The sequence below is a fragment of the Nycticebus coucang genome, chromosome 3 (genome assembly GCF_027406575.1).
Source record: "Nycticebus coucang isolate mNycCou1 chromosome 3, mNycCou1.pri, whole genome shotgun sequence".
In the NCBI taxonomy this organism is placed as follows: Eukaryota; Metazoa; Chordata; class Mammalia; order Primates; family Lorisidae; genus Nycticebus; species Nycticebus coucang.
In genome coordinates, this window is record NC_069782.1 from 126,287,633 (window position 1) to 126,311,245 (window position 23,613).

The window sequence follows — 23,613 nt, forward strand, 5'->3', positions numbered from 1 at the left end:
ACATGGCCATGTGTGTGGTTTTTGTGCTAAGCAGTGTTCAGGGAGGACCTCTAGCTAGGTGAGAGCACAGCAGTGGGAATCAGCAGTCCAGACACAGCTCCCGGCCCAGCTCCCGCCCGGCTGGTGACCACAGGGAACTCACACCACCTCTGCCTCAGCGTCATCATCTGCAAATTCAGGACGGGGATTAGAACCTCTCCCAGGTGCTTTCCAGTCCATGTAAAACTAGATCAACGATTCCTCAGGGATGAGAGGTGGGAAACCCAAAGGCAAAGATTTTTTATAAACTGAGCAATAGCTCAGGACAGACCCAGCTCCCACACAAGCAAACAATAAGCCCCCTGGAACCCACCGTGTGGTGTCAGGGAAAGCCATGCACTGTGGACCCCAACTCACTGCCCCCACCCACTGGCACCTTCTTCCCACCCTGCCTGCGGGCCTCCTCCCGCTCCCCCTCTCATGGCAAAGCTGGACCCAGCCCAGCCCTCCCTTTACTCCTCGGCCCACATTGCCCTCTCTCACCAGACGGCTACTGCCTCAGAGCTCCGTCCCCCACTTCTGTACTAGCCTGAGCCAGAGAGTCCCAGGGGGCTCTTCATCGCATTTGAGAAACAAACCTTTCAGCAAATGCGGGTAATCGTGAAGATGGGCCCAGCAGGATAACCAGGAGTGCTCATCTGTCTCCTGGCACGATGCCCCTGCCATGGCTACAACACACACGCACTCCCCAAATCCCACTCCTCTTCAGCAGAGAGCTGGGAGTGAATGTCCACCACGAGAAACCCCAGCAGCTCACCTCACCTGAAGCTAACTTCCCAGGCAGGCCTTCCCGCCTCCCTCCGGCTCTGGGCGCTCAGGCTTAGCATGGCCCTCCTGCCCCGGTGCCCACAACCCACGCTGTGTGTGTAGGAACCACAGAAAGTACTGTGGAAACGCCAGGAAAGGCATGCCTGGAGCCCAGGGCCCAGAGCCTGGCTGGCAGGGGTTGCTAGGAGACAGAGGATGCCCAGCTGGAATCGTGACTGAGGCTTCTTGTTTGTGCAAGAGCAAGATGAAGAGGAAGAGAGAGGATGTGTTTGCTGTGATGAATTTCAGCCTCCACCAGATCCTGCCAGAGGAAGAAAAGATATCACTTAGGATTATACCCATTTAGGATTATACCCAGTGATATTCAGTCTCTCTAGCCTTCCGGCAGCAGAAAAAGCCATAAGCCCCATTCCTTTCCTATTCCTTAAATATCTGCCCTGAAAACTAAGCCAAAAAAAAAAAAAAAAAAAAATCCTAGGCGAGAATAAAAGCTAGCTATTCTATTCTGTGAGACACAGTCATGGAGCAGCAGTTCAAGTCCAAGGTGTGGGCTCAGACTGTGCCTCTTCCCTCCCCACTGCACTGTTTCCTGCTTCCCGCTCTGTGTCCCTGGGCAAACTGCTTTCCCCACCTTGTGCCTCTGTTTCCATACCTATACAAGGAGCTAATGTAAGTTCCTCTTAGGGCGCTGTGAGGATTAGGCCCAGTAACACGTGGTTCTGAGCATGTTTCTCAGGACTCACAGATATGGCTCATTACTCTAGAGGAGGAATCTCAGATGCAGAACTGTTCAAACCGGTTGTTCTTGGACTCACTCAAATTGGGTGAGGGGAGAGGGTCATTTCCACATTGATCCAATGGACCTTGTCTGCCCTGCCCTGGGAGAGGCAGTGCCCCATCTTGCCAGCCTTCTGGGAAGGTGCCCTGGGCCAGGTCTCTACAGCTCCAGCTTCCTTTGCTTCCTCATCTTGCACACAGGCCTCATCCTCCCCAGTGGGCACTGGGCATGGAGCAAAAACACCGTGGACAGAGCCCTGCTCCCCTGGCACCCTGGCCCCCACCCGAAGCTGACTGCTGCCGAAGCCTCCTTAGCCCATGCAGACTCAGCTCCCTTCCTCCCCAGCCAGACCCTCCACCAAGACAATCGCAGTTTTGCTCCTCAAAACCCAGAACTCCAGCCAGGTACAAGGGCTCACGCCTGTAATCCTTGCACTCTGGGAAGCTGAGGCAGGTGGATTGCTTGAGCTCAGGAGTTTGAGACCAGCCTGAGCACGAGCAAGACCCCATGTCTACTAAAAATAGAAAAGAAAAATAGAAAAACTAGCTGGGGGTGGTGGTGCACACCTATAGTCCCAGCTACTTGGGAGGCTGAGGCAAGAAGATTGGTCAAGCCCAAGAGTTTGAGGTTGCTGTGAGCTATGACACCATGGCACTACTCAGGGTAACAGAGTGAGATTCTGTCTCCAAAGGAAAAAAACACCAGAACTCCTCGCCCAACTCACCAGGCCTTGGCATCACTCCTAAGTTGCAAAGGGAGTGAAGGCAAAGAGAAGAGGGAAAACAGAAGGAAATGACCTCTTCCAGCAGGGCAGTCTCCCAGCCCCCGGGAAAAGGAAAAGAGGACAGGGAAAAGAGGACATTGGAAAAAAGGAAGATCTTTGGACAGCACCCTGAGTGGGCTGATGAATGAAATTTCAAAATCCTAAATCAAGCATGTGCTCTGATGCATGGACCTATTTGTATAAAAATTCTGTCATGGTATGGCAATCTCTCAAAATTTAAATATAGACTCACCATATGATCCAGCAATTCCACTTCCAGGTATAAACTCAGAATAAATCAAAGCTAGGTCTCAGACAGATACTTTTACTGGGGTGTTCATGACAGTATTCTTCACAATGGCCAAAAGATAGAAGCAGCCCAAGTGTCTGTCCACAGATGAACAGATAAAAAAATGTTTGGTTCGGCGCCTGTAGCTCAGCGGTTAGGGCGCCAGTCACATACACCAGAGCTGGCAGGTTCAAATCCAGCCCGGGCCCACCAAACAACAAGGACAACTACAACCAAAAAATAGCCAGGCGTTATGGCGGGTGCCTGTAGTCCCAGCTACTTGAGCGGCTGAGGCAAGAGAATCTCTTAAGCCCAAGAGTTGGAGGCTGCTGTGAGCTGTGACGCCATGGCACTCTACTAAGGGCGACATCGTGAGACTCCATCTCAAAAAAAAAAAAAAAATGTAATCTATACCATGGAATCTTACACTGCCTTCAAAAGGAGAGAAATTCAGACACATTCTGCAATATGGATGAAACTTGAAGGCATGCTAAGTGAAATAATATAGTCAAAGAAGGACAAATATTGTATAATTTTGCTTATCTGAGATACCCCAAGAGGCCCTGAGAGGCCAAATTCACAGAGACAGAAAGTAGAATAGTGGTTGTCAAGTGCTGGACTTTGGAACCAAATTGCCTGGGATCAAGTCCTGGCTCTACTGCTTTCTGGCTGTATGACATTGGGCAAGTTACTTAACATCTCTGTGCCTCAGTTTCCCAACTGTAAAATAAGTAGAGCTGCACTTACATTGTAGGCTTATTGACTAAATGAGTTAATATATATCAAGCATTCAGAGAATCACGAGGAGTGTGGAAACACCACATCAGCACCACTATTATCAGTGGGGTGGGGGCAGGGTTCCAGTCTGTCCAGAGTCTAACGTCTAAGAGCACTTCTGCCTCCCTTCTTCCCTAGCTGTATTCAGGGAACATGCCCTGTGGTCTAGATTCCTAAGGAATCCAACGTCTCCTCAGTGCATAGGACCTCAGCCAGGTGGAAAAACTCAGTCTTGGCCACCAAGTTGTGGAGGCTGCAGCGTAGAACAGAGCTAAGGGAGCCCAGTGCACCTGCCAGGTAAGGACCACAACACAGGACAGGCTGAGTGAGGGCATTGGGGACCATCGTTGATCCTTCCATTCCCCATCAGTCAGCACCAAAGGAGGACCTTTTCCTCTGCCCCAAAGGGCCACTCGGGCCACCAATAGCCTTTCTCTTGTTTGTCCAGGGCCCATGGGGTGCCTCTAATGCCCTTTCGAATTCTGCCATCATCTCTCACCACACACACTCCCGTCATAAACAGGCCCATTGAAGCAGCTAATTCAAACAAATTCCGCCTGGGCACTGACAGCCTCTGGTGGATGTGAAAATGCAAACAAGGCCTTTTTTCAGGCTTGAGCCAGGCAGGGAGATGAGGGGGGTAACCAGAGGCACCCGGGGCACGCAGGCCCAGGCTTCTGCCAGCCATGCTGGGCACAGGCCGACAGCACACTCACCACAGTCACTAGCACTTATCGCCACCCAACCATGAGCCAGGCACTGGGACCTCTATGAACAGCAGATGTGAGCTCTGTCCTCTGAAGGCTGTGATATTCCCCAAATGGCTCTGCCAAAGTATCTTAAAGGCAGGGGTCTGGGGGCCAGTTGCCCCAAGCACAGAACTTCTTGGTCGTCTCTTCTATTACTGTAAACATTCTAGCCAATTTTGCATTCTAATCCTCCATGTCCCGTTTTTTGTTCTACCAATAGTCACGATAATAACAGGCATTAAGATGTATGCTGTATAAGAGGATGTGCCCTGTTTTAGACCCTGTTCTGAGCTCTTTCGGTATCTCACTTTGTGTGCTACACCAAGCCTATTATTGGGGCACCATTAGCATCTCCAAGTTACAGATGGGACACGAAGGCACAAAGAGGGTAGCCCATGTGCTCGAGTGCCAGAGCTGGGTCAGTAACCCAACCTGGTCCCCAAGTACACACCTTCAGCAGCTACACAAACGTAACATGTAAGATGGTTTTTAGTCACTTAACTGCCCATCTCCTAAATTTTTAAAGTGAAACTGAAGCTCCAGGATGATTGTCCCCTTTAGCCCTGTGGGTGCCAGCATGGCCAGGCTAACTGGCCTGCCTCGCTAGGCAGGTGTCCAAACTCTTGCAGGACCTGCCCTTATGTTCAGGCTCTGGGCCGGTGTTTTTTAACCTTTTTTAATTTCACGTCACACTTGAACCTATACTTAAACTTCTGTGGCATACTTAAATTATGTTGATTTTTTAAAAAAGTTTAAAAAAAGGAATTACTGTGCTTTGAACTTCTTTTGAAAATAATTTAATTAATAGTCTTTAAAATTTCAGATCCTCTTATGGCGCACCAGTGTGCTGGATGAAAATCACTGCAATCTGAGAAGCCTCTGCCAGCCACGCTCCCTGCCAACCCCCGGCTGCCCAGACCCTGGCCCTTCTGCAGGCTCAGGTGATCCCAGTTCCCCCACCAGGCCCCTTCCCTCCCTGCATTCCCCTCCTTCCCACGGTGTCAGATTTTAGAATTGTAGCATGCGCCATTTCCCAGGATGCCCTGCCCCAGCTCCAACCTCCGAGGTCCTCCTGGTTCCCCAAGCCTCAGGCCACCTCCAGAACTGCCCCATACCACAGGTGCCTATGCCACAGTCCCATGGTCAAGACCTTGTGCCCAAATTGTCCAGCTGAGCATCAGCATGGCTCCTGTCCCAGGCCACCAAACCTGTAATCAGCCCATTCCCACCACTCCTTCCTGAGTCCTGGGCTCTATCCCTAAACTCCAAATTATGACCCAACAGAATCTAAAATGCCGAATGTCCCCTTGCTGTACTTTCAAGGGTCACCTACCCTCACTTTTCCCTGTGTCCCCCACCTCCGGGGAGCCCCCGTCACCACTAGTCTTGCCAGTCTCATAATGTACTGGAGACTCCGGTGCCTCTGAGCTGGGCACCTTGAGCACCTGCCTGAATCTCCAGCATCAGCTGTGCTGGCACCGGCTCCTGGCACACCCCGTTCCTGCCTAAATTAATTCGTCCTTCAAAAAAGGGAGAACAGCTATGAGGTCAATCAAGAGGAAGTGGCCAAAGATGAGCATCTTTGGGGGGCACGAAATGAGTCTCTTCTACAGTCTCTTTCAGTGTTTAGATGAAAATAGTCGCCAGCTCATGTTTCCAGGTCACAGAGTAAATCTGAGTGAGCCTGGAAATCCAGGAGACACGTGTTCAAGGCAGCCTTATTCACAAGAGCCAAAGGGAGGGTAGCCATCCAAGTATCTGCTGTGGATGAACCAATAAACAAAATGTGGTCCATACAGACAGTGGAATATTATTCAGCCTTCAAAAGGAAGGACATTCTGGGCAGCACCTGTGGCTCAAGGAGTAGGTTGCCGGTCCCATATGCCGGAGGTGGCGGGTTCAAACCCAGCCCTGGGCAAAAACCAAAAAAAAAGGAAGGACATTCTGACACACGCTACCATGTGGGTGAACCTTGAGGACGTTGTGCTGAGTGAAATAAGCCGATCACAAAAAGACAAACACGGTGTGATTCCACTCATATGATGTACTGAGAGTTGTCAAATTTATAGAGACAGAAAGTAGAATGGTGACTGCCAGGGATGGAGAAGGGGAAAACGGGGAGTTGTTGATTAATGTCTATAGAGTTTCAGTTTTATAAAATGAAAATGTCCTAACGATTGATCACACAACAATGTGAATATACTCAGCACTACTGAACTGTACACTTTAAAAAGTGGTACATTTCCTCAATGAATCCCCAACAATAAAAAAAAAAGGTAGTCAACAACAACAAAAAAAAGTGGTACATTTTATGTTATGCATATCTTACTCCAATTTAAAATTTTCTAAATAAAAATGGAGATTACATATAATTACATATACTGTATCTCCTGTTTGCTTGGAATCACCTTTACGAGATACTGTGATGAAGGGTTTGGGGAGGGAAGGATCTGGATGTTTCCTGGGCCCCTAAAAGGGGATGCCAGTGTCACTCCAGGTCCTGTACCCCTCCTCGATACCCAGTCCTCTGGGTCGCTTGGATTTGCTGTCATGTCTAGACAACCCAGCATCCTTGCCATACTAGATTTGGAATGTTTCTTTGCTATAACTGTGCTGCTGGGCTAGCAGGCTGTGGAGCAGACATGCCACGTGGCTGCTGAACATTTCCCGCAGCCCGATCAGGCCTAAGGCCTGGAGAGCCTCAGCTCCCAGTGGGCAGTCCTAAGCCATGGTCCTCCCGGAGAGGCTAGGGCGGCCTCACTTCCGCTCCCCAATGAGGAGGGTCATTAGCCTGCCCCCTCTCCTGCTCCTCACCCCATCCTGCCCCACCCACCTCCTCCCACAAGCCCCCATGTCCCCACAGTCACAACCACAGTTGTGTGACAAATGACTGAGGAGGTCCTGGGGATGCCATCTAATTCTGCAGTCATTATTGTGCCTGACCCAAACCCAAATACCCAGGCCCCAGTCTCCAGGGTGACACCTGAAGGCCCCGGTTTCCTGGCAACCAGGAACAATGGCCCCTGGGAAAAGCACACACAGTTTGAGAAAGGGCAGCCTTTTCTCTCTGAGCCCCTGGGTAGGATGGGGAGCTCTGCACTTCTGCAGGCCGAGTTTCAAGTCAAGCCACTGAGGGGAAGGGTCTCCTGTGCCCACCTAACCACCCTACCCAGCTGCAGGCTCTCTCCCACCTGGCCTGTTATTAGCTGCCTCTTTATGACACAAAAGGCCCTGAAACAGACCCAGCTTCTCCCAAGGCAAGCATCCCTCCACCACAGGCCCAAGTCTGGACTTTGTTCCCCTGGAGCCGTCAAAGAGTTCAGACTCCTGGTGACTTCTGTTGTCACCTTTTGCCTGTGAAAGTGACATTTTTTTTTCTCTTTTGATTTCCCATCTAGGTGATATTGTCCCAGAAGAAAAGAAAAAACTCAGACTTTAGCGCCAGACAGGTCTTGGATAAATAAACATCCCTCCCAGCCACTCATTCACTCACTCTGCAAGTCACCAAATGACAAGTCTCAGTGCCCATCTATGAAACAGGGATAAAAGCCCCTCCAAGTGTCAGGTGGCTCAACAAGAGTTCGAGCGATGTGCAGCAGCTATTATCAACGCCCCTTTTGATTCTGGAGCATCAAAAGAAGCAGAGAACCCCAGACTGAGTGGGTCCCCAGGCTGGCTGTGGCCTTCACCTTATACTTTCTAACTGTAGACATTCAGGAGGGCTGGACTTCACGGGTCCAGAAACATAGCCCCCAGGGCCCCACAGATGCCAGGGACTCTGAGAAAATAATCAGAAACCTCCTCTCTTGGTGTGTCTGAAGGTTGTTGCTAGTCAAACAACTCTTGCCTGAATAGCTGTTTTTTTAATTCACCCAAGTCCTGTTCATCTAAAAATTTCCTTCTGATTGAAACCCACAAGGCAATTACTGCAACATCCACTACCTGAATTTTGAATAATGTTCTTTTCCTCTACCCTTTGTACTTCCTGGGGCTCTATGTCAGCTCCCCTCTCCAACCAGACAGGAAGGGAGAAAGGGCTGTGGCTTCTATTTTAAGGCAGAATACAGAGACTCGGCAAGGTCATGGGGGTAGGGAGTAAAGTCATGGCCAGACTGGGAGGCAGCATGCTGAGCAAGGGTACCAGAAGCAGAGGTAGCAGCCCAGAGCACAGGTCACGGGGGACAGAAGGTCCCTGGTCCAGGGGAGCAAGAGCAGCTTGAAATCACAGACACAGAGAAAAGATAGGCAGCAAAAAGGCCATAGCCAGACACACTGAGGCCAAGGGCGTAGCCAGCGAGAGCGCTCCAGGCACAGCTCCAGTGTAGGGAATCTGACCTCCCACTACCAGACACACAGGCACAGAGTCAGATGAAGCACCACCAGAGAGCAGCAGGGCAGAGGGCCAGGCTCAGGCACCCCCCTCCAGCTCCACTGCTTCTGTTCTAGTCCCCCTGAGAGGCACTGTGCTCTCCTGCATAACAGCATCTCTGCTCCTTTACTGATCAGAATGATACCATGGTTGCTTTCTGGCTCTGCTCAGCCCTGCACCACTGGCCACCTACAGTCTGAACAATACTCCTCTTCTCTAGCTCACACTGACTCCCATCCCTTCCAGACCCTGTCAGTAGAGCCCACAGCCCTATTTCTCACCACCGTCCCCCAGAGAGCAAAGTGAGGTAGACACAGGAATATTCATTGAATGTGTTACAAACAGAAGATTAAAGATCTAACGCAAGAAGAGCCAGAGGCCTACAGGCCCAGACTAAACAGATTCCTGTGCCCATAGACTCCAAGGCACAAACTTCATGGATAGCACCCAGCACGGGAGGTGGGGCGGCCTGGGAGTCGGCAGAGCTACCTAACTAATTAGTGCCAGGGATTTGTGCCCTGCCCCCTCCCCGAGTGCGCATGCCTATGTCTGTATCCGTGGGTGAAATTCCATCCTCCCGGGAAAGGAAGCCCCTTCAGGGTAACTGTGGACCTGAAGATCCAGGGCAGTAGTGAGCTGACGTCACTGAGAGCTGACGTCACTGCTGACTCAGGCACTGCCTCCCAGGGTCCTCACCTCAGCCCTGTGAAGTAGGCCCCCCATCTTACAGATAAGGAAAGAGGCTCAGGAGTTACATTTGGGGTTAAAAGTCACATGGCTAGAAATAACAGCTGCAAGATTTGAACACAAAGCCCTCCTTACCAGCCAGAGTACACTGAGCATAAAACCGGTCCAGCCAGGCGCGGTAGCTCACACCTCTAATGAGGGAGGATCACTTGAGCCCAGGAGTTAGAAGCTGCAGTGAGCTATGATGATACCACTGCAGTCCAGCCTGGGTGGCAGAGTGAGACCCTGTCTCAAACAAACAAGGTAGGGTTCCCTTGGGAGGTAGAGAGCGAGAAGCAGAAATGAATCAGCAAGGGTGAAAGAGGAGAGCTTGGTGCCTTGGAAAACAGAGCCCTTGCGTAGCGAGAATGCCCGTGCAGACAGCAGCCTGAGGCCCTGGGAGGCAAAAGGCCCCTTCCTGTGCAGACAGAGAGATGAGTCCAAGGGCTGCCATGAGTGCCACTGCTCAGAAGCCCGGAGCCCCTGAGGCAGCTCTCCCCAGCTGCTGTGCTCCAGACCTCCTCAGAAGGGGCTGCTCACCAAGTGTAGGGAGGACAGAAACGGCCACTTGGTCCTGCCTCCTGTCCTGAAAGGGACAAAGATAGAGACCAAGTCAGGGGGCAGGTCTTTAGTTAAAAACATTAAGCATGGAAAGAGATAATGTTATTTTGCCCACCCTAGGGAAGAACCCCCAGGGACTAACGTACCCTGCCTGGGAAGGAATAAAGGTGCCACCAACCCCTGCATGGGCTCCTGAATTTCTGGGGCCTTTAGGGTGATGATGGAATTTATGGTGGGCCCTAGGGCTGGCTAGCCAGAGAGGTCAGCTTCTGCATTTGGCATTGGGGAAAAATCAAAAAAGAGGACTAATAAAACCATATTCTGAAGGTGCTGTGAGTCAGTATAAGTTTGTCCAAACCCACAGGATGTACCACACCAACAGTGAACCCTAACATAAGCTGCGGACTCTGGTGCCAATACATGAGGTCCATCCGTCACAACAACCGCAGCACTCTAGTGGGGGGGCAGATAGAGAGTGGGGGAGGCTGTGTGTGTTGGGGACAGGGGACGTATGGGATATCTCTGCACCTTCCACTCAATTTTGCTGTGAACCTAAAACTGCTCTAATAAATAAAGACGATTTTTTTAAAGGGGGTTCCCACGAAGCTGAGGAAGTTTCTTTCAAGACCCCTCACCCACACTGGCCCCCTCTACAGTGTGAGTGAATCACAACAATGTGTCCATGAGGCATTATAATTTTGTCAGTTTTGTCCAAGTAATATTTTTGTATCCTTACTTATAGAAATCCCCTCATAAAAAAACAAAAACTCAAAAGTAAAACAAAAGAAAAACCAGTGTATGGTGCCCCGTGATTGCATTAATGTACACAGCTATGATTTAATAATTAAAAAAAAAAGTAAAACAAAAGAAAGAGCTTCAGGCTCTTCCCCTGCCTCCCCACAAAATTAAAAAAAAAAAAACCTATCTTCTTCTTACATGAAAATAAAAAGCCAACTATCTCTGCCAGGCTCTTTACAGAGTACCGACGGGCATGATTTGGCCCACCCTGAAAGGCTGCTAATGCCAAGAAATGAGCAGGAATGAGTGATCCTTCCATGTTTAACAAAGCTCCTAATTGCAGAGCGTGCAAGATTTGAAGACACGTTGATGGTGAACAGGAAGCAATACTGTGTCCTCGGGGCATGAGGAGACAAGCCTGGGGCAGTGGCCGGGTCACAAGGAAGCCTCTCAACCTACATCCCTTCTGGGTGTGAGCCAGTATTAACAGTGGGGACAGGGGATCAGAACAGATTGAACTGTGGAGTCCTCCCTGTTAGAGTCAAAACGGATAACTGTCAAGGCCTCACCCTCAACAAAGACTGATGCTCTCAGAGTTAAATGAGCTGGAAAGACCAGCAAGCACCCTGCCAACCTGGTCTCCACAAAAGTGGATATGCAGTGAGCCCAGATAAGAGAAAAAGGGACCGCCTTGCTGATTTATCTCCAGTCCCCTTGTCAGCATTAAAAAAAAATAACTGCTTTTTATTTCTTTAATGTTTTCCTTCTCCGAAATAATAAAGAAAACTCTTTTTATTTTTTATTTTTTTTGCAGACAGAGTCTCACTATGTGACCCTTGGTAGAGTGCTGTGGCGTCACAGCTCACAGCAACCTCAAACTCTTGGACTTAATGGAGTCTCTTGCCTCAGCCTCCCAAGTAGCTGGGACTATAGGTGCCTGCCACAACACCCGGCTATTTTTTGTTGCAGTTGTCATTGTTGGTTAGCTGGCCTGGGCAGGGGTTCGAACCCGCCAACTTCGGTGTATGTGGCTGGTGCCGTACCACTATACTACGGGTGCCAAGCCAATAAAGAAAATTCTTTATAGACTCTCTGATCAGAAAGCACGAGCTACTAATTGAAGTACTTTGGAGGAGACATTGTCTTCACGGCTCATTTCTTTCATGCCGGGAAGAACTCCACGTGTTTGCTATCCAGACCAAATTTCCAGAATCTTGGCTGCATTTGGTTGCTGGATTCTCTTTGTTTTAAAAAGAAAAAAAAAAGTACAAATCATCAAAGAAAACACCTTTAGAAAATTTTGCTCTAACATATTCTAAGTATAGGGTAAGGATTAAGATGCTGGGAACAGCCAGGCATGGTGGCTCATGCCTATAATCCCAGCAACCTGGGAAGTCAAGGAGGGAGGACTGCTTTGAGGCCAGGAGTTGGAGACAAACCTGAGCCAGAGTGAGATCTGTCTCTACAAAAAAAAAAAATTAACCGGGTGTTGTGGTGGGTGCCTGTAGACCCAGCTACTCAGGAGGCTGAGGCAGGAGGACAGTTTGAGCCCAAGAGTTTGAGGCTGCAGTGAGCTATGATGATACCCCTGCACTCTAGCCCAGGAATAGCACAGGACCCTGTCTCTATAACAACAACAAAATAAGATACTGGCAATGGAATTGTTTTCTTTTGTTCTATGCATTTCCTTCTGTTAGTGGAACTTGAACTTAACTACCAAGAAAAACATAAGCCTAATGTTTTCTGATAGTCTAGTTCCTGGCATCATCTCACGAAATGCATGCTCAACAATTTGAGATTGGCCTTTATTATGCTCTTTCTCCAGATAAGAAAACTAAGTCTGAACAAGGTTAACCAATTTGCCCCAAAGTTGTCACCTGGCCAGTAAACAGCAGAGATAGTGGATTCTAGAGTCTAAAATTAACTTCCCTGTTATGCCCAATCCCCCCATTACAGTTGACCCTTGAACAACACAGGTCCAAACTGTGAGAGTCACTTATACTCAGATTTTTTTCAACCAAACACAGGTAGAAAATACAATATTGGCAGGATTTAAAACCCACACATACGGCTGGTTTTTCATGTATACGGGTTCTGAAGGCTGACCGCTGGACTTGAGTATGCACAGATTTTGGCATACACTGGGAGCAGGGTTGGCAGGAACCAATCTCGTGAATATACCAAGACCTGACTGTGTTTGGGTGGCACCAGAGGATGCTACGTGCAAAGTCCAGATGGAAGCTGATAATGACATCCCCATGTAAGGGCCTCAGAGTCACCTGGGCCTTCAGAAAGGCTCAACTCTGCATTCATCTCCACCATAAACAGACGGCACTTATCAACAAGGGACACACTCCCACTGGGAGTCCAGGGGACAGAGTCACTGTGGTCTGTGGTCGATGTTCAAATGACCAGTTGTCCACAGCCTTTCCCCAAGGGACATCTGAGGTCTCATGTCATGTCCAGCTGGCTGTGAGAGATGTTATAATATGTAAAATCATCAATAAATGAATTCCCGCCCTTACTTACTTACAGTTTACTGTAAGGATCTTTCCAGAACGATTTCCCCCCTTTGTTTCTTAGAAATGGAGTTGTGACTTGTAGAAACTGGTTTTCTCCAGCTGCCTTTAGAAGTTATTCAGAAACCCAGAGGCAGTGATCAATTTCAATATATCTGAGACAGAGGAACGATGTTGGAACAGCTGTGTAACTGATATGTGTGCCTCTGTCCTGGTGGAAATACAATTTTTCACTTCCATTCATTTTCTATCACATTCCATTTATTTCATTTCATGGGCACCAGAAGGGAGAAATCCAGGCTACCAACTAGTCGTCAAATCCTTACAGCCTACATCACCCACTTGAGAAATCAGCAACCCCTGCACCAGCAGCCAACACCGCGCCTAAGCCCAGGACCGTATCTAATTCTTCCTGCTATTTCCTGTGTCCGACAACTGACTGCAGGCTGCAAGATTGTAATAAGTCAGTCGGGTGAATAAATCCATCCATCCATCCATCCAGAGAAGGAAGCCGGTCCCTGGTCCCCACGGCCAACCTGAGGAGAAGACTCAGAAGGAGGGCTGCCTATCAGCCAGGCAGCAGGCTGTGGGTCATCTCCAGAATTCCTGCCACCTTCAGAAGGGACACCCTGGGAAACTGCAAGTGCTCAGGAGTCTAGGACCAGCTGCTACTTTGCAAACATCAACCGGGAATCACATTAAGGATTCACGCCCACAGCCAGGAGCCCTGCAGGCAAGGCTGGCAGTGTGTTCCCATCGGCCAGCGCCCTCTCTTCTCTTTCTTTTTTCCTAAACATCTCTAATGCCTATGAAGAAGAGAGCTGATCACACACACAAAGATACATACATAAATAAAAAGTGATTTTGCTCTTGTGTTCTTTTGTTTTCTAAGAAAAGAGTATTGTTAACCTGATCAAAGCCCACTTGGTCAGTGAGAGAGACCCCAAACCTCCACCAAGGAGCACACTCTTCTGGACTCTGGGGCGCCCCTGGTTGTTGGAGGAGGCTCATGGAAGTCATAAAAGTTCAAATGCAAACTGCTAAATGGCTTCCTCCAAAAGCCCTTCCCTCCGTAATAAATATTGTCCCCTTTGAGAGCTGACACGTCCAAATGATTCTCCTAGAAATGGCATGTAGAGTTCCAGGGGCCTCAGTGAACAGGAAAGCTGTTGTCTTTGAACCCTCCTACCAGGGCACAGTGTGCTCCCACTGAACAGCTGGTGGGGTGGGGCGGCTCCCACGTGGGCAAAGCCTCTCGAGAGGTGGGTGCCCTGGGACAGGGCTGAGCATAGAGTCACAGGTGATGCGGGGCCCCCATTGGGAGTGGAGGGGGTGGCAGCACCTCCTTGTGCTCATTCCTGGCACTGAGCCTGCATCTCTCCTCTTCCTCTCTGTCTTTCCTGGAGCCCTGCAGGGCAACGAAATCCCAGCGTGGCTTTTCCCCTTCCAGCCATCTCTCACCCCGGCCACATCCCTGGGAGCGGGAACCTCTCTGGCTTTGGCCGTGGGGAGGGTGAAAGAGCAGCCCCTGTCTCCCTGCCAAGAGGGGTGTCGCGCCACCAGAATTTATGTGCCAGCTTTCCTTGTACCAGCTTTTCCCAGGTTCCTCCCCACCCATTACTACCCCATTAGTTGCCATGTTTCCCCCTGTCACCAGCCCACACTGCCTCTTTGTTACCCCGCAGTTCTCAGGCCGGCCCCTCCCAACAAGAGGCTACGCTTCGGCCATCGCACTAAGGTAGCGATGACCAGCGTAAGGGAGGCCTGCACGGACGTGAAGCACAAGTACGGCCAGTGCTTCAATCGCTGGTTTGCCGAGAAGTTTCTCAAGGAGGACGGCTCCGGGGATCCATGCACCGACCTCTTCAAACGTTACCAGCAGTGTGTTCAAAGGAGAAAGAGATTCCTATTGAAGGACTGGAATTCATAGGCCATGGCAAAGAAAAGCCTGAAAACTCTTCTTGACCTTGATGGTCACCTTGAAAACAGATTCCTCAAATCAGGAAATTGAGGACTTTGGATTATATCAACCAAGGCTGTGAAGACAGCCATCAGATTTGATGAGGAATTTAGGAGAGAAGAGTTTTATTTCCTCCTCCTTGATGTTTTCCTCAAGTTTTAAAAGGCGAACTCTTTGATGATTTCTCACTTTTTCTGGCATCTTGCAAAAACTCAATGCGCCAACATGGAATAATTTCTTAGAACACAATGTGCTAACATGGAATAATTTCTTGGGGTTATGATTGCAATATTTAATTTGGGATCAGCTTTAACTATATCTCGTATATAGATAAACTAGTCAGGATGATCCAGTTTGCCTGACCTCTTGATTTTTGCTGCAAAGGACATTATGTATGCTATACTGGGGTCATTGTTAAGGAAAGCAATTGGTTGGGACCTCTTTTTTCTCTCAGGGAACTAATGCTCTGAAAAGGGATCTGAGCACATTTTCAATCAAAAAATGTGCTTGGGAACACAGTTTCATTTTTATATAGTAACTAACAGTTAAGCTACTGGTGGCCTGGATTAACAAAGAGGAAGACAGCTTTTAACAGTTCTCTGCCTTAAAGAGAGGTGTTGGATTAAAATGTGAAAGTGTCAAGAATGTTGCAGTGAACACCACAGTGTAGTTCAAGAATTTAAGATGCTTGGAGTCACTGTGGAAGAAAAACCTGAATTGCAAAGATTTGCTGCTGCCAGCTTCAACCCACATCAGTGAATTAAGTCACCCTGCATATGTAAAATGCTACATCTGATGAAATGATTGGGGGTGGGCGGGTGGTGGTGGTGGTGTTTGCTTTATTTGCTTTGTTTACCCACCCTACCCAGTAATATCTGTAATCATGAAGATGGAATAAACCAGAACAGTTAATTTCTATCATTATTTGCCCCTGGGAAAAAAAAAAGAGGCTAAGCTTCAACTTGGAATTGTGAAATATTTCCTCCCTCTCTCCTGTTCCCCCTCCCACCACCCTCCTCTGGGCCCCAGAGCCTTTAGTAAAACAAACCCGCTGAAGGGAATTCTCCGCTCTGTTTGCACAGCACGAGTGGGCCCCGAGTTGCCTGGAGCCCCTCATTCTCCATAAACACACTTCCCCTCCTTATTGGTATTCAGTCAATACCTTCCTTTTCTAACCCTTCCCTGCGTGGCCTCCTCAATCTGCCGACAGAAGGGCCTTTGTTGAATGAAGGAGCAGAGGGGTACAAACACCAGGGCTCCAAAGACAACCGTGCCTCAACTTCAAAGGGGGAAATGAGTCATTCTCGACGGGTGATGGCCTGGGTGTGGGGCGGGCCCAGGGGACAGCAGGTTCCTCTGGGCACTCCCAGTACCAGATACATCCTCAGGAGAGTTTGGCCTGCAGATAAACCTTCTGTGTCTCTTCACAGATGAGACATCATTGCCAAAGCAATTGGTTGATTTTTATTGTTCCAAATTTGACTCCAAAACGTGAGCCAGAATCTGGGGTCTGGTAAATATTTTGTTACACGGTTCCCTGGAACCACTTTGCTGTAAGGGATGGCTTCCAACACCGAGGCTTGGTCTAAGGGACTTCCAGGCCCTCACCATCTGCCAGCTGCATGTGTCTGCAAACAGATTAGCCATCCTGAACATTGCTCACCAGCCCTCTGTTCCTCCCTGGACAGGGTCTCTGCATCTAAAACACCCCAAGGTCATCAAGCCCAAGCTCCTCCAGCAGCTCCTAGCAGATGCAGATTCAGCTCCCCCTTGGATGCTTCCAGAGTGAGGCCACAGCAGAGCAGCCCACCTCTCGACAGCCGGCCCGTGTTCAGGGCCTCGAGCAGAACAAAACCCATCTCCACCCCCTGTACCCAGCTCCTGGAACAAATTGGCTCCCTGGTCCTCATGACAGCCCTGAGCACAGATTTGAAAATTACTCTCTGGGTTCCTCTACATTTTCTTTTCATCACGCCAAACAGCCCGAGGCACCTGGATTATATCCCATGTGCAATGGTTTCCAGATGTCTCCCAATGCTAGTTACCCTCCCCACAACCACCTACAATAAAACACAGATCCTGGTACTGAACAATGTTTTCTGGATGTGTTTGAATCAGCACAGACTAGAACAAGACCATCCCCTCCCCTGGGAAGGACATTCTTGCTCTTTCAGCCACCTTGGCACACACTTGACACATCCTCAGCTTGAAGTCATAGGGGCTTTTGACAAGCCCTGCCAGGTCTCCCCCACTCAGTGCTTTCACAGTCGCCTTCATAAGTATCAACATTCAGTTTCACCTCATTGACTCCAGTTCAGTTCTTGGAGATGATTTTTGAGTCTTCCCTCTGTCATCTTGAGCACTATGGCCAGCCCTTTTCAGTTTTGTGCCTCCTACAAATCGGCGGAACATGCCATCCCCTCTGTACATTTTTCCACGTCATTAATGAGAATGAAAAGCAGAGCATAGTTCAGAGATGTTAAGTGACTTGCCCCAGGTGTCACAGCCAGGTAGAGAGACAAGTAAGTGTCCAGGCTCCCTGTCCAGTGCTTGTTTCTATTATACTCTGCCAAAAAGTTCCCAGGATGCCCCAGGCTACTCCCAACCCAGCCCTCTGAGAGCCTTCAATCCTCACCTCCTTACTAGTCCATCCTAAGAGGCCCTAATTATGGACTGGAAGGCCTGGTAAGGGCTGGTTTCCTGGAAGGAAGATGAGGAAACTTCCCCTCGCTAAAGGATCTTAGTTTGTTAAAGCACATTGGCTTCCTAGAGCTACAAACCCATGCTTCTCAAATGGAAGCCTCTGGAGCAGCCCCCGATAGACAGGGTGAGGAGGTCCTGGAGGTCTCCTTCATGAAGCTTCCTGGGACAAATGGGATAAACCAAGGGAGGCTACAGAGACCATGGGCTATCCATGAATCTTGGAAGCAATCTATACAATACAATAAAGATAGTTCTTTCAAGATGGCTTTAGCCCCATGACCTCTTATAAATAATTCTCACAGTTCTGTCCTACCCTGTTTCCCCGAAAATAAGACATCCTCCGAAAATAAGACCTACTTACAGGAAAGATAAGACGTCCCCTGAAAATAAGACCTAGCTCATCTTTGGGAGCACACCTTAAAATAAGACACTGTCTTATTTTCAGGGAAACAGGGTAGAAACATGCATGGTTCCTTGAAGAATCTGCCAAAGATAATGACTAGTTAAAGGGCTGACCCTTGACACACACCTGTGCTCTGAGTATAACTCTAGAGAGTAGCACCAAAACTACCAGGTTAAAAAAAAAAAAAATCACTGGGTAAACACACCAGGAAAAGGGGTCAAGGTGGTTTGTGTGAGGATTCCTAATGATCAGAGCTACTCTCCAACAAGACCAGCTGCCTTGTGAAGTCTGAGCTCCCATCCCCAGATGTATTTAAACAGAGGCTGGAATAGATGACTTTGTCTCATTTGAATCAAAAGATCTAAGTTCCTGTACCCTCTTTTCTGCTATGGCATGTTCCTTGTGCTTTCAAGTAAAAAGCCATCACTGAACTTCAAATGGCCAAAACAAGTTTGAAAGAGAACAGTTAAAGGACTCGCATGTCCTGATTTCAAAACTTAACTACAGGCCAGGCATGATGGCTCATGCCTGTAATCCTAGCACTCTGGGAGGCCAAAGCAGGGGATTGCTTGAGCTCTTGAGTTTGAGACCAGCCCAAGCAAAAGTGAGACCCCATCTCTACTAAAAATAGAAAAACTGAGGCAAGAGGATCGCTTGAGCCCGAGTTGGAGGTTGCTTTGAGCTGTGATGCCACAGCACTCTACCCAGGGCAACAGCTTGAGACTCTGCCTCAGACAAAGCAAAACAAAACAAAACTTATGACAAAGCTACAGTAATCACAACAGTATGATGCTGGAATAAAGACAGACAAACAGACTGCTGGAATATAATGGAAAGCCCAGAAATAAACACTTGTGCATGGTCAAATGATCTTCAACAAGTGTGCCACAACCGCATAATGAGGAAAAGACTGTCTCTTCAACATATAGTGTTGGTAAAATTAGATTTCCACATACAAAAGAATAGAGTTGGGCCCTTATCTTATACCAAAGATATACAAAAATTAACTCAAAATGGATCAAAGACCTAAAACAATAAAACTCCTAGAAGAAAACATAGGGGAAAAGCTCCATGATTGGACTTGACAACGATTTCTTGGAGATGACACCAAAAGCACAGGCAACAAAAGCAAAAACAGACAAAAGGGACTACATCAGACTTAAAACTTTGTGCATCAAAAGACACAATCAACAGAATGAAAAGGCAACCTATGGAATGGAATAGGTTATATCTGATAAGGGGTCAATATCCAGAGTATATAAAGAACTTTAACCCAATAACAGAAAATCAAATAACCCAATTAAAAAATGGACAAAGCCTCTGTCACCTTTACTATTCAACGTAGTGCTGGAAGTTCTAGCCAATACAATTAGGCAAGACAAGGAAATAAAGGGAATCCAAATGGGAGCAGAGGAGGTCAAACTCTCCCTCTTTGCTGATGACATGATCTTATACTTAGAGAACCCCAAAGACTCAACCACAAGACTCCTAGAAGTCATCAAAAAATACAGTAATGTTTCAGGATATAAAATCAATGTCCACAAGTCAGTAGCCTTTGTATACACCAATAACAGTCAAGATGAGAAGCTAATTAAGGACACAACTCCCTTCACCATAGTTTCAACGAAAATGAAATACCTAGGAATATACCTAACGAAGGAGGTGAAGGACCTCTATAAAGAAAACTATGAAATCCTCAGAAAGGAAATAGCAGAGGATATTAACAAATGGAAGAACATACCATGCTCATGGATGGGAAGAATCAACATTGTTAAAATGTCTATACTTCCCAAAGCTATCTACCTATTCAATGCCATTCCTATCAAAGTACCTACATCGTACTTTCAAGATTTGGAAAAAATGATTCTGTGTTTTGTATGGAACCAGAAAAAACCCCGTATAGCTAAGGCAGTTCTTAGTAACAAAAATAAAGCTGGGGACATCAGCATACCAGATTTTAGTCTGTACTACAAAGCCATAGTGGTCAAGACAGCATGGTACTGGCACAAAAACAGAGACATAGACACTTGGAATCGAATTGAACACCAAGAAATGAAACTAACATCTTACAACCACCTAATCTTTGATAAACCAAACAAGAACTTACCTTGGGGGAAAGACTCCCTATTCAATAAATGGTGTTGGGAGAACTGCATGTCTACATGTAAAAGACTGAAACTGGACCCACACCTTTCCCCACTCACAAAAATTGATTCAAGATGGATAAAGGACTTAAATTTAAGGCACGAAACAATAAAAATCCTCCAAGAAAGCATAGGAAAAACACTGGAAGATATTGGCCTGGGGGAAGACTTCATGAAGAAGACTGCCATGGCAATTGCAACAACAACAAAAATAAACAAATGGGACTTCATTAAACTGAAAAGCTTCTGTACAGCTAAGGACACAATAACCAAAGCAAAGAGACAACCTACACAATGGGAAAGGATATTTGCATATTTTCAATCAGACAAAAGCTTGATAACCAGGATCTATAGAGAACTCAAATTAATCCACATGAAAAAAGCCAACAATCCCTTATATCAATGGGCAAGAGACATGAATAGAACTTTCTCTAAAGATGACAGACGAATGGCTAACAAACATATGAAAAAATGTTCATCATCTCTATATATTAGAGAAATGCAAATCAAAACAACCCTGAGATATCATCTAACCCCAGTGAGAATGGCCCACATCACAAAATCTCAAAACTGCAGATGCTGGCGTGGATGTGGAGAGAAGGGAACACTTTTACACTGCTGGTGGGACTGCAAACTAGTACAACCTTTCTGGAAGGAAGTATGGAGAAACCTCAAAGCACTCAACCTAGACCTCCCATTCGATCCTGCAATCCCATTACTGGGCATCTACCCAGAAGGAAAAAAATCCTTTTATCATAAGGACACTTGTACTAGACTGTTTATGGCAGCTCAATTTACCATTGCCAAAATGTGGAAACAGCCTAAATGCCCACCAACCCAGGAATGGATTAACAAGCTATGGTATATGTATACCATGGAATACTATTCAGCTATTTAAAAAAATGGAGACTTTACATCCTTCGTATTAACCTGGATGGAAGTGGAAGACATTATTCTTAGTAAAGCATCACAAAAATGGAGAAGCATGAATCCTATGTACTCAATCTTGATATGAGGACAATTAATGACAATTAAGTTTATGGGGGGGGGAAGCAGAAAGAGGGATGGAGGGAGGAGGGTGGGGCCTTAGTGTGTGTCACACTTTATGGGGGCAAGACATGATTGCAAGAGGGACTTTACCTAACAATTGCAATCAGTGTAACTGGCTTATTGTACCCTCAATGAATCCCCAACAATAAAAAAATAATAATAATAATAAAAAAAAAAAATGGACAAAGACTTGAATAGAAATTTCTTTAAAGATGATATACAAATGGCCAACATAACTAATCAAGTTGTGTCCAGTATAGCTAACATGCTCAACATAACTAATCATCAGAGAAATGTGACTCAAAACCACAATGACATATCACCTCATACCCATGGCTACACCCAAAAGGAAGGAGAGAGAGAAAAATAACAAGTCTTGGTAAGGATGTCCAGAAATTGGAACCCTTGTGCACTGACAGCGGAAATTTAAAATAGTTCAGCTGCTATGGAAAGCAATATGACTGTCACTCAAAAATTAAAAATAGAACAGCCATATCATCCAGAAATCCCACTTCTGGGTAAATATAAAAGAACTGAAAGCAGGGTCTCGAAGGGATATGTGTACACCCCTGTTCATGGCAGCACAACTCACAACAGCCAAGGGAGGCCATGAGGCCAACGGTGATCACAGACGTGGTCTGTGCACATAATGGGATATACTCAGCCTTAAAAGGTAGGGCGATCCTGTCACACACTACCACCTGGGTGAAGATTGTGGACGTTATGCCAGGTGGAACGAGCCAGTCACATCAAGACAAACAATCAAATAATTGCATGATTCATGGAAACAGAAAGGAGAATGGTGCCTACCAGGGGCTGGGGCGAGAGAAGAAGAGAGGGACTCTAGAATGGGTAGAGTTTCAGTTTTAAAAGATGAATAGGTTCTGGAGATCTGTTTAACGACAGCGTGAATACACTTAACACTACTAAACTGTACACCTAAAAAGAAAGATGGAAACTTTTATGTGTTTTTATCACAATTTTTTACAAAGCCAACACCGATGAGAGGCAGAACAGTCTAGAATGGGAAGGAAGGAGAGATGGGGCTTGGGTTTCAATGGAGCAGAACCGATCCCCGGAGACGTCAGTGAGTGCCGAGGTGTCTTTGGAACAGGAATACCAACCTCCACTGCCCCTGTGGACTTCCAATGCCAAGATGACCCCAGGTCTCAAAGTCACAAAACTGTGTGTCTGTGTCTGTGTGTGTCTTCTAGGAAGGCCTTCTGATGCTAAGAGGCTCAATATTGAAGTCAACATTTGACTGAGCAAGGATCCACACCAGTTAAGAATTAATGGAAAAGGTAAGGCACTGTGTCCAGGTGTCTTCAAATTTTGTGCTGTTATAGATCAAGGATTTAAGGGTAATGAATTACAATTCATGTTAATGTTCATGCCAGTTTAATCTAATAAAGAGCTCTTATAATAAAGTCAACTCCTGGGGGAATGTGTTCAGAGAAAGAGGCTACAGAAATTCTTCCACATGCATGAAGTTACTATCTTGTTTTCAGTCTACAAACCAAAGAAAGAAACGCTAGGAGCAAAGCTCTCAGGCAGCGGGCTAAGCTGCTGCCAAATCCAGAGTGAGCCGAGGCAAGATGCATAGGGAGACATAAGAAGCTCTGTCTCCCACAGAGAAGACAGGCGAGGACCCAGAGCAGGTGGAATGAGGGAGACGAGCTAGAGGCATGTGTACCTGGAGCCTCCTGCAGAGGCCATGACAGAGGCAGACCCAACAAGCCTTCCAGCCAAGGGCTTCTCGTGAAGATTTCCAGGACAGCAGATCATCCTCCACATCCAAGCAAAGAGGCAGGAGGGGCATGCTGCCCTCCCCTCCCCCCACCCCCCCAATTGCTTCTGCTGCTCGGGGTGATGATCGTAATCACAGTGCCTGGTCTATGCTCCAGACAAGTCACCCCATCCTCACAACCCTACACTTTATACACTTTACACATGAGGAAATAGACACAGCGAGGTTAGGTAACTTGCCCAGAATCCTACAACTAATCAGCACCCATGACTGTTGGACTCAAAAGAGAAGGCTCAACACCAAGGAGCCTAACTGTAAACTGGGAGAGCTGGATCGCTGCCTGGAGGCCTTGCCTTTGCTGCTCCTAGAGCTAGGGTAGGGTGTGCATGACTCCGCAGCCCCAGGCAGGAAGGCATAGGTGTGGGTTATTGTCCTCCCAAAGGAAGAGGCCACACGGTAGACAGAATAGTGCCTTCCCCAAAGATGTCCAAGTCCTAATTCCTAGAACCTGTGAATGTCTTACATGGCAA

At 47.4% G+C, this 23,613-nt stretch overlaps 1 protein-coding gene and 1 pseudogene across 2 annotated transcripts in view; one reads left to right on the forward strand and one right to left on the reverse strand.

The window, feature by feature from the left end:
* SLIT1 (slit guidance ligand 1) overlaps positions 1 to 23,613 on the reverse strand; it is a 177,273-nt gene that overhangs the window by 119,791 nt on the left and 33,869 nt on the right. The window contains exon 1 of one of the 2 annotated variants that reach the window (XM_053584670.1): positions 802 to 868. The exons of the other annotated variant lie outside the window; for it this stretch is intronic. Coding sequence (XP_053440645.1) covers positions 802 to 866 — 65 coding nt within the window. The 5' untranslated portion in view covers positions 867 to 868. Of the gene's footprint in view, positions 1 to 801; positions 869 to 23,613 lie in introns of those variants that run through there. 2 annotated transcript variants of the gene reach the window in all.
* LOC128581613 (TP53-regulated inhibitor of apoptosis 1-like) lies at positions 14,821 to 15,041 on the forward strand (annotated as a pseudogene).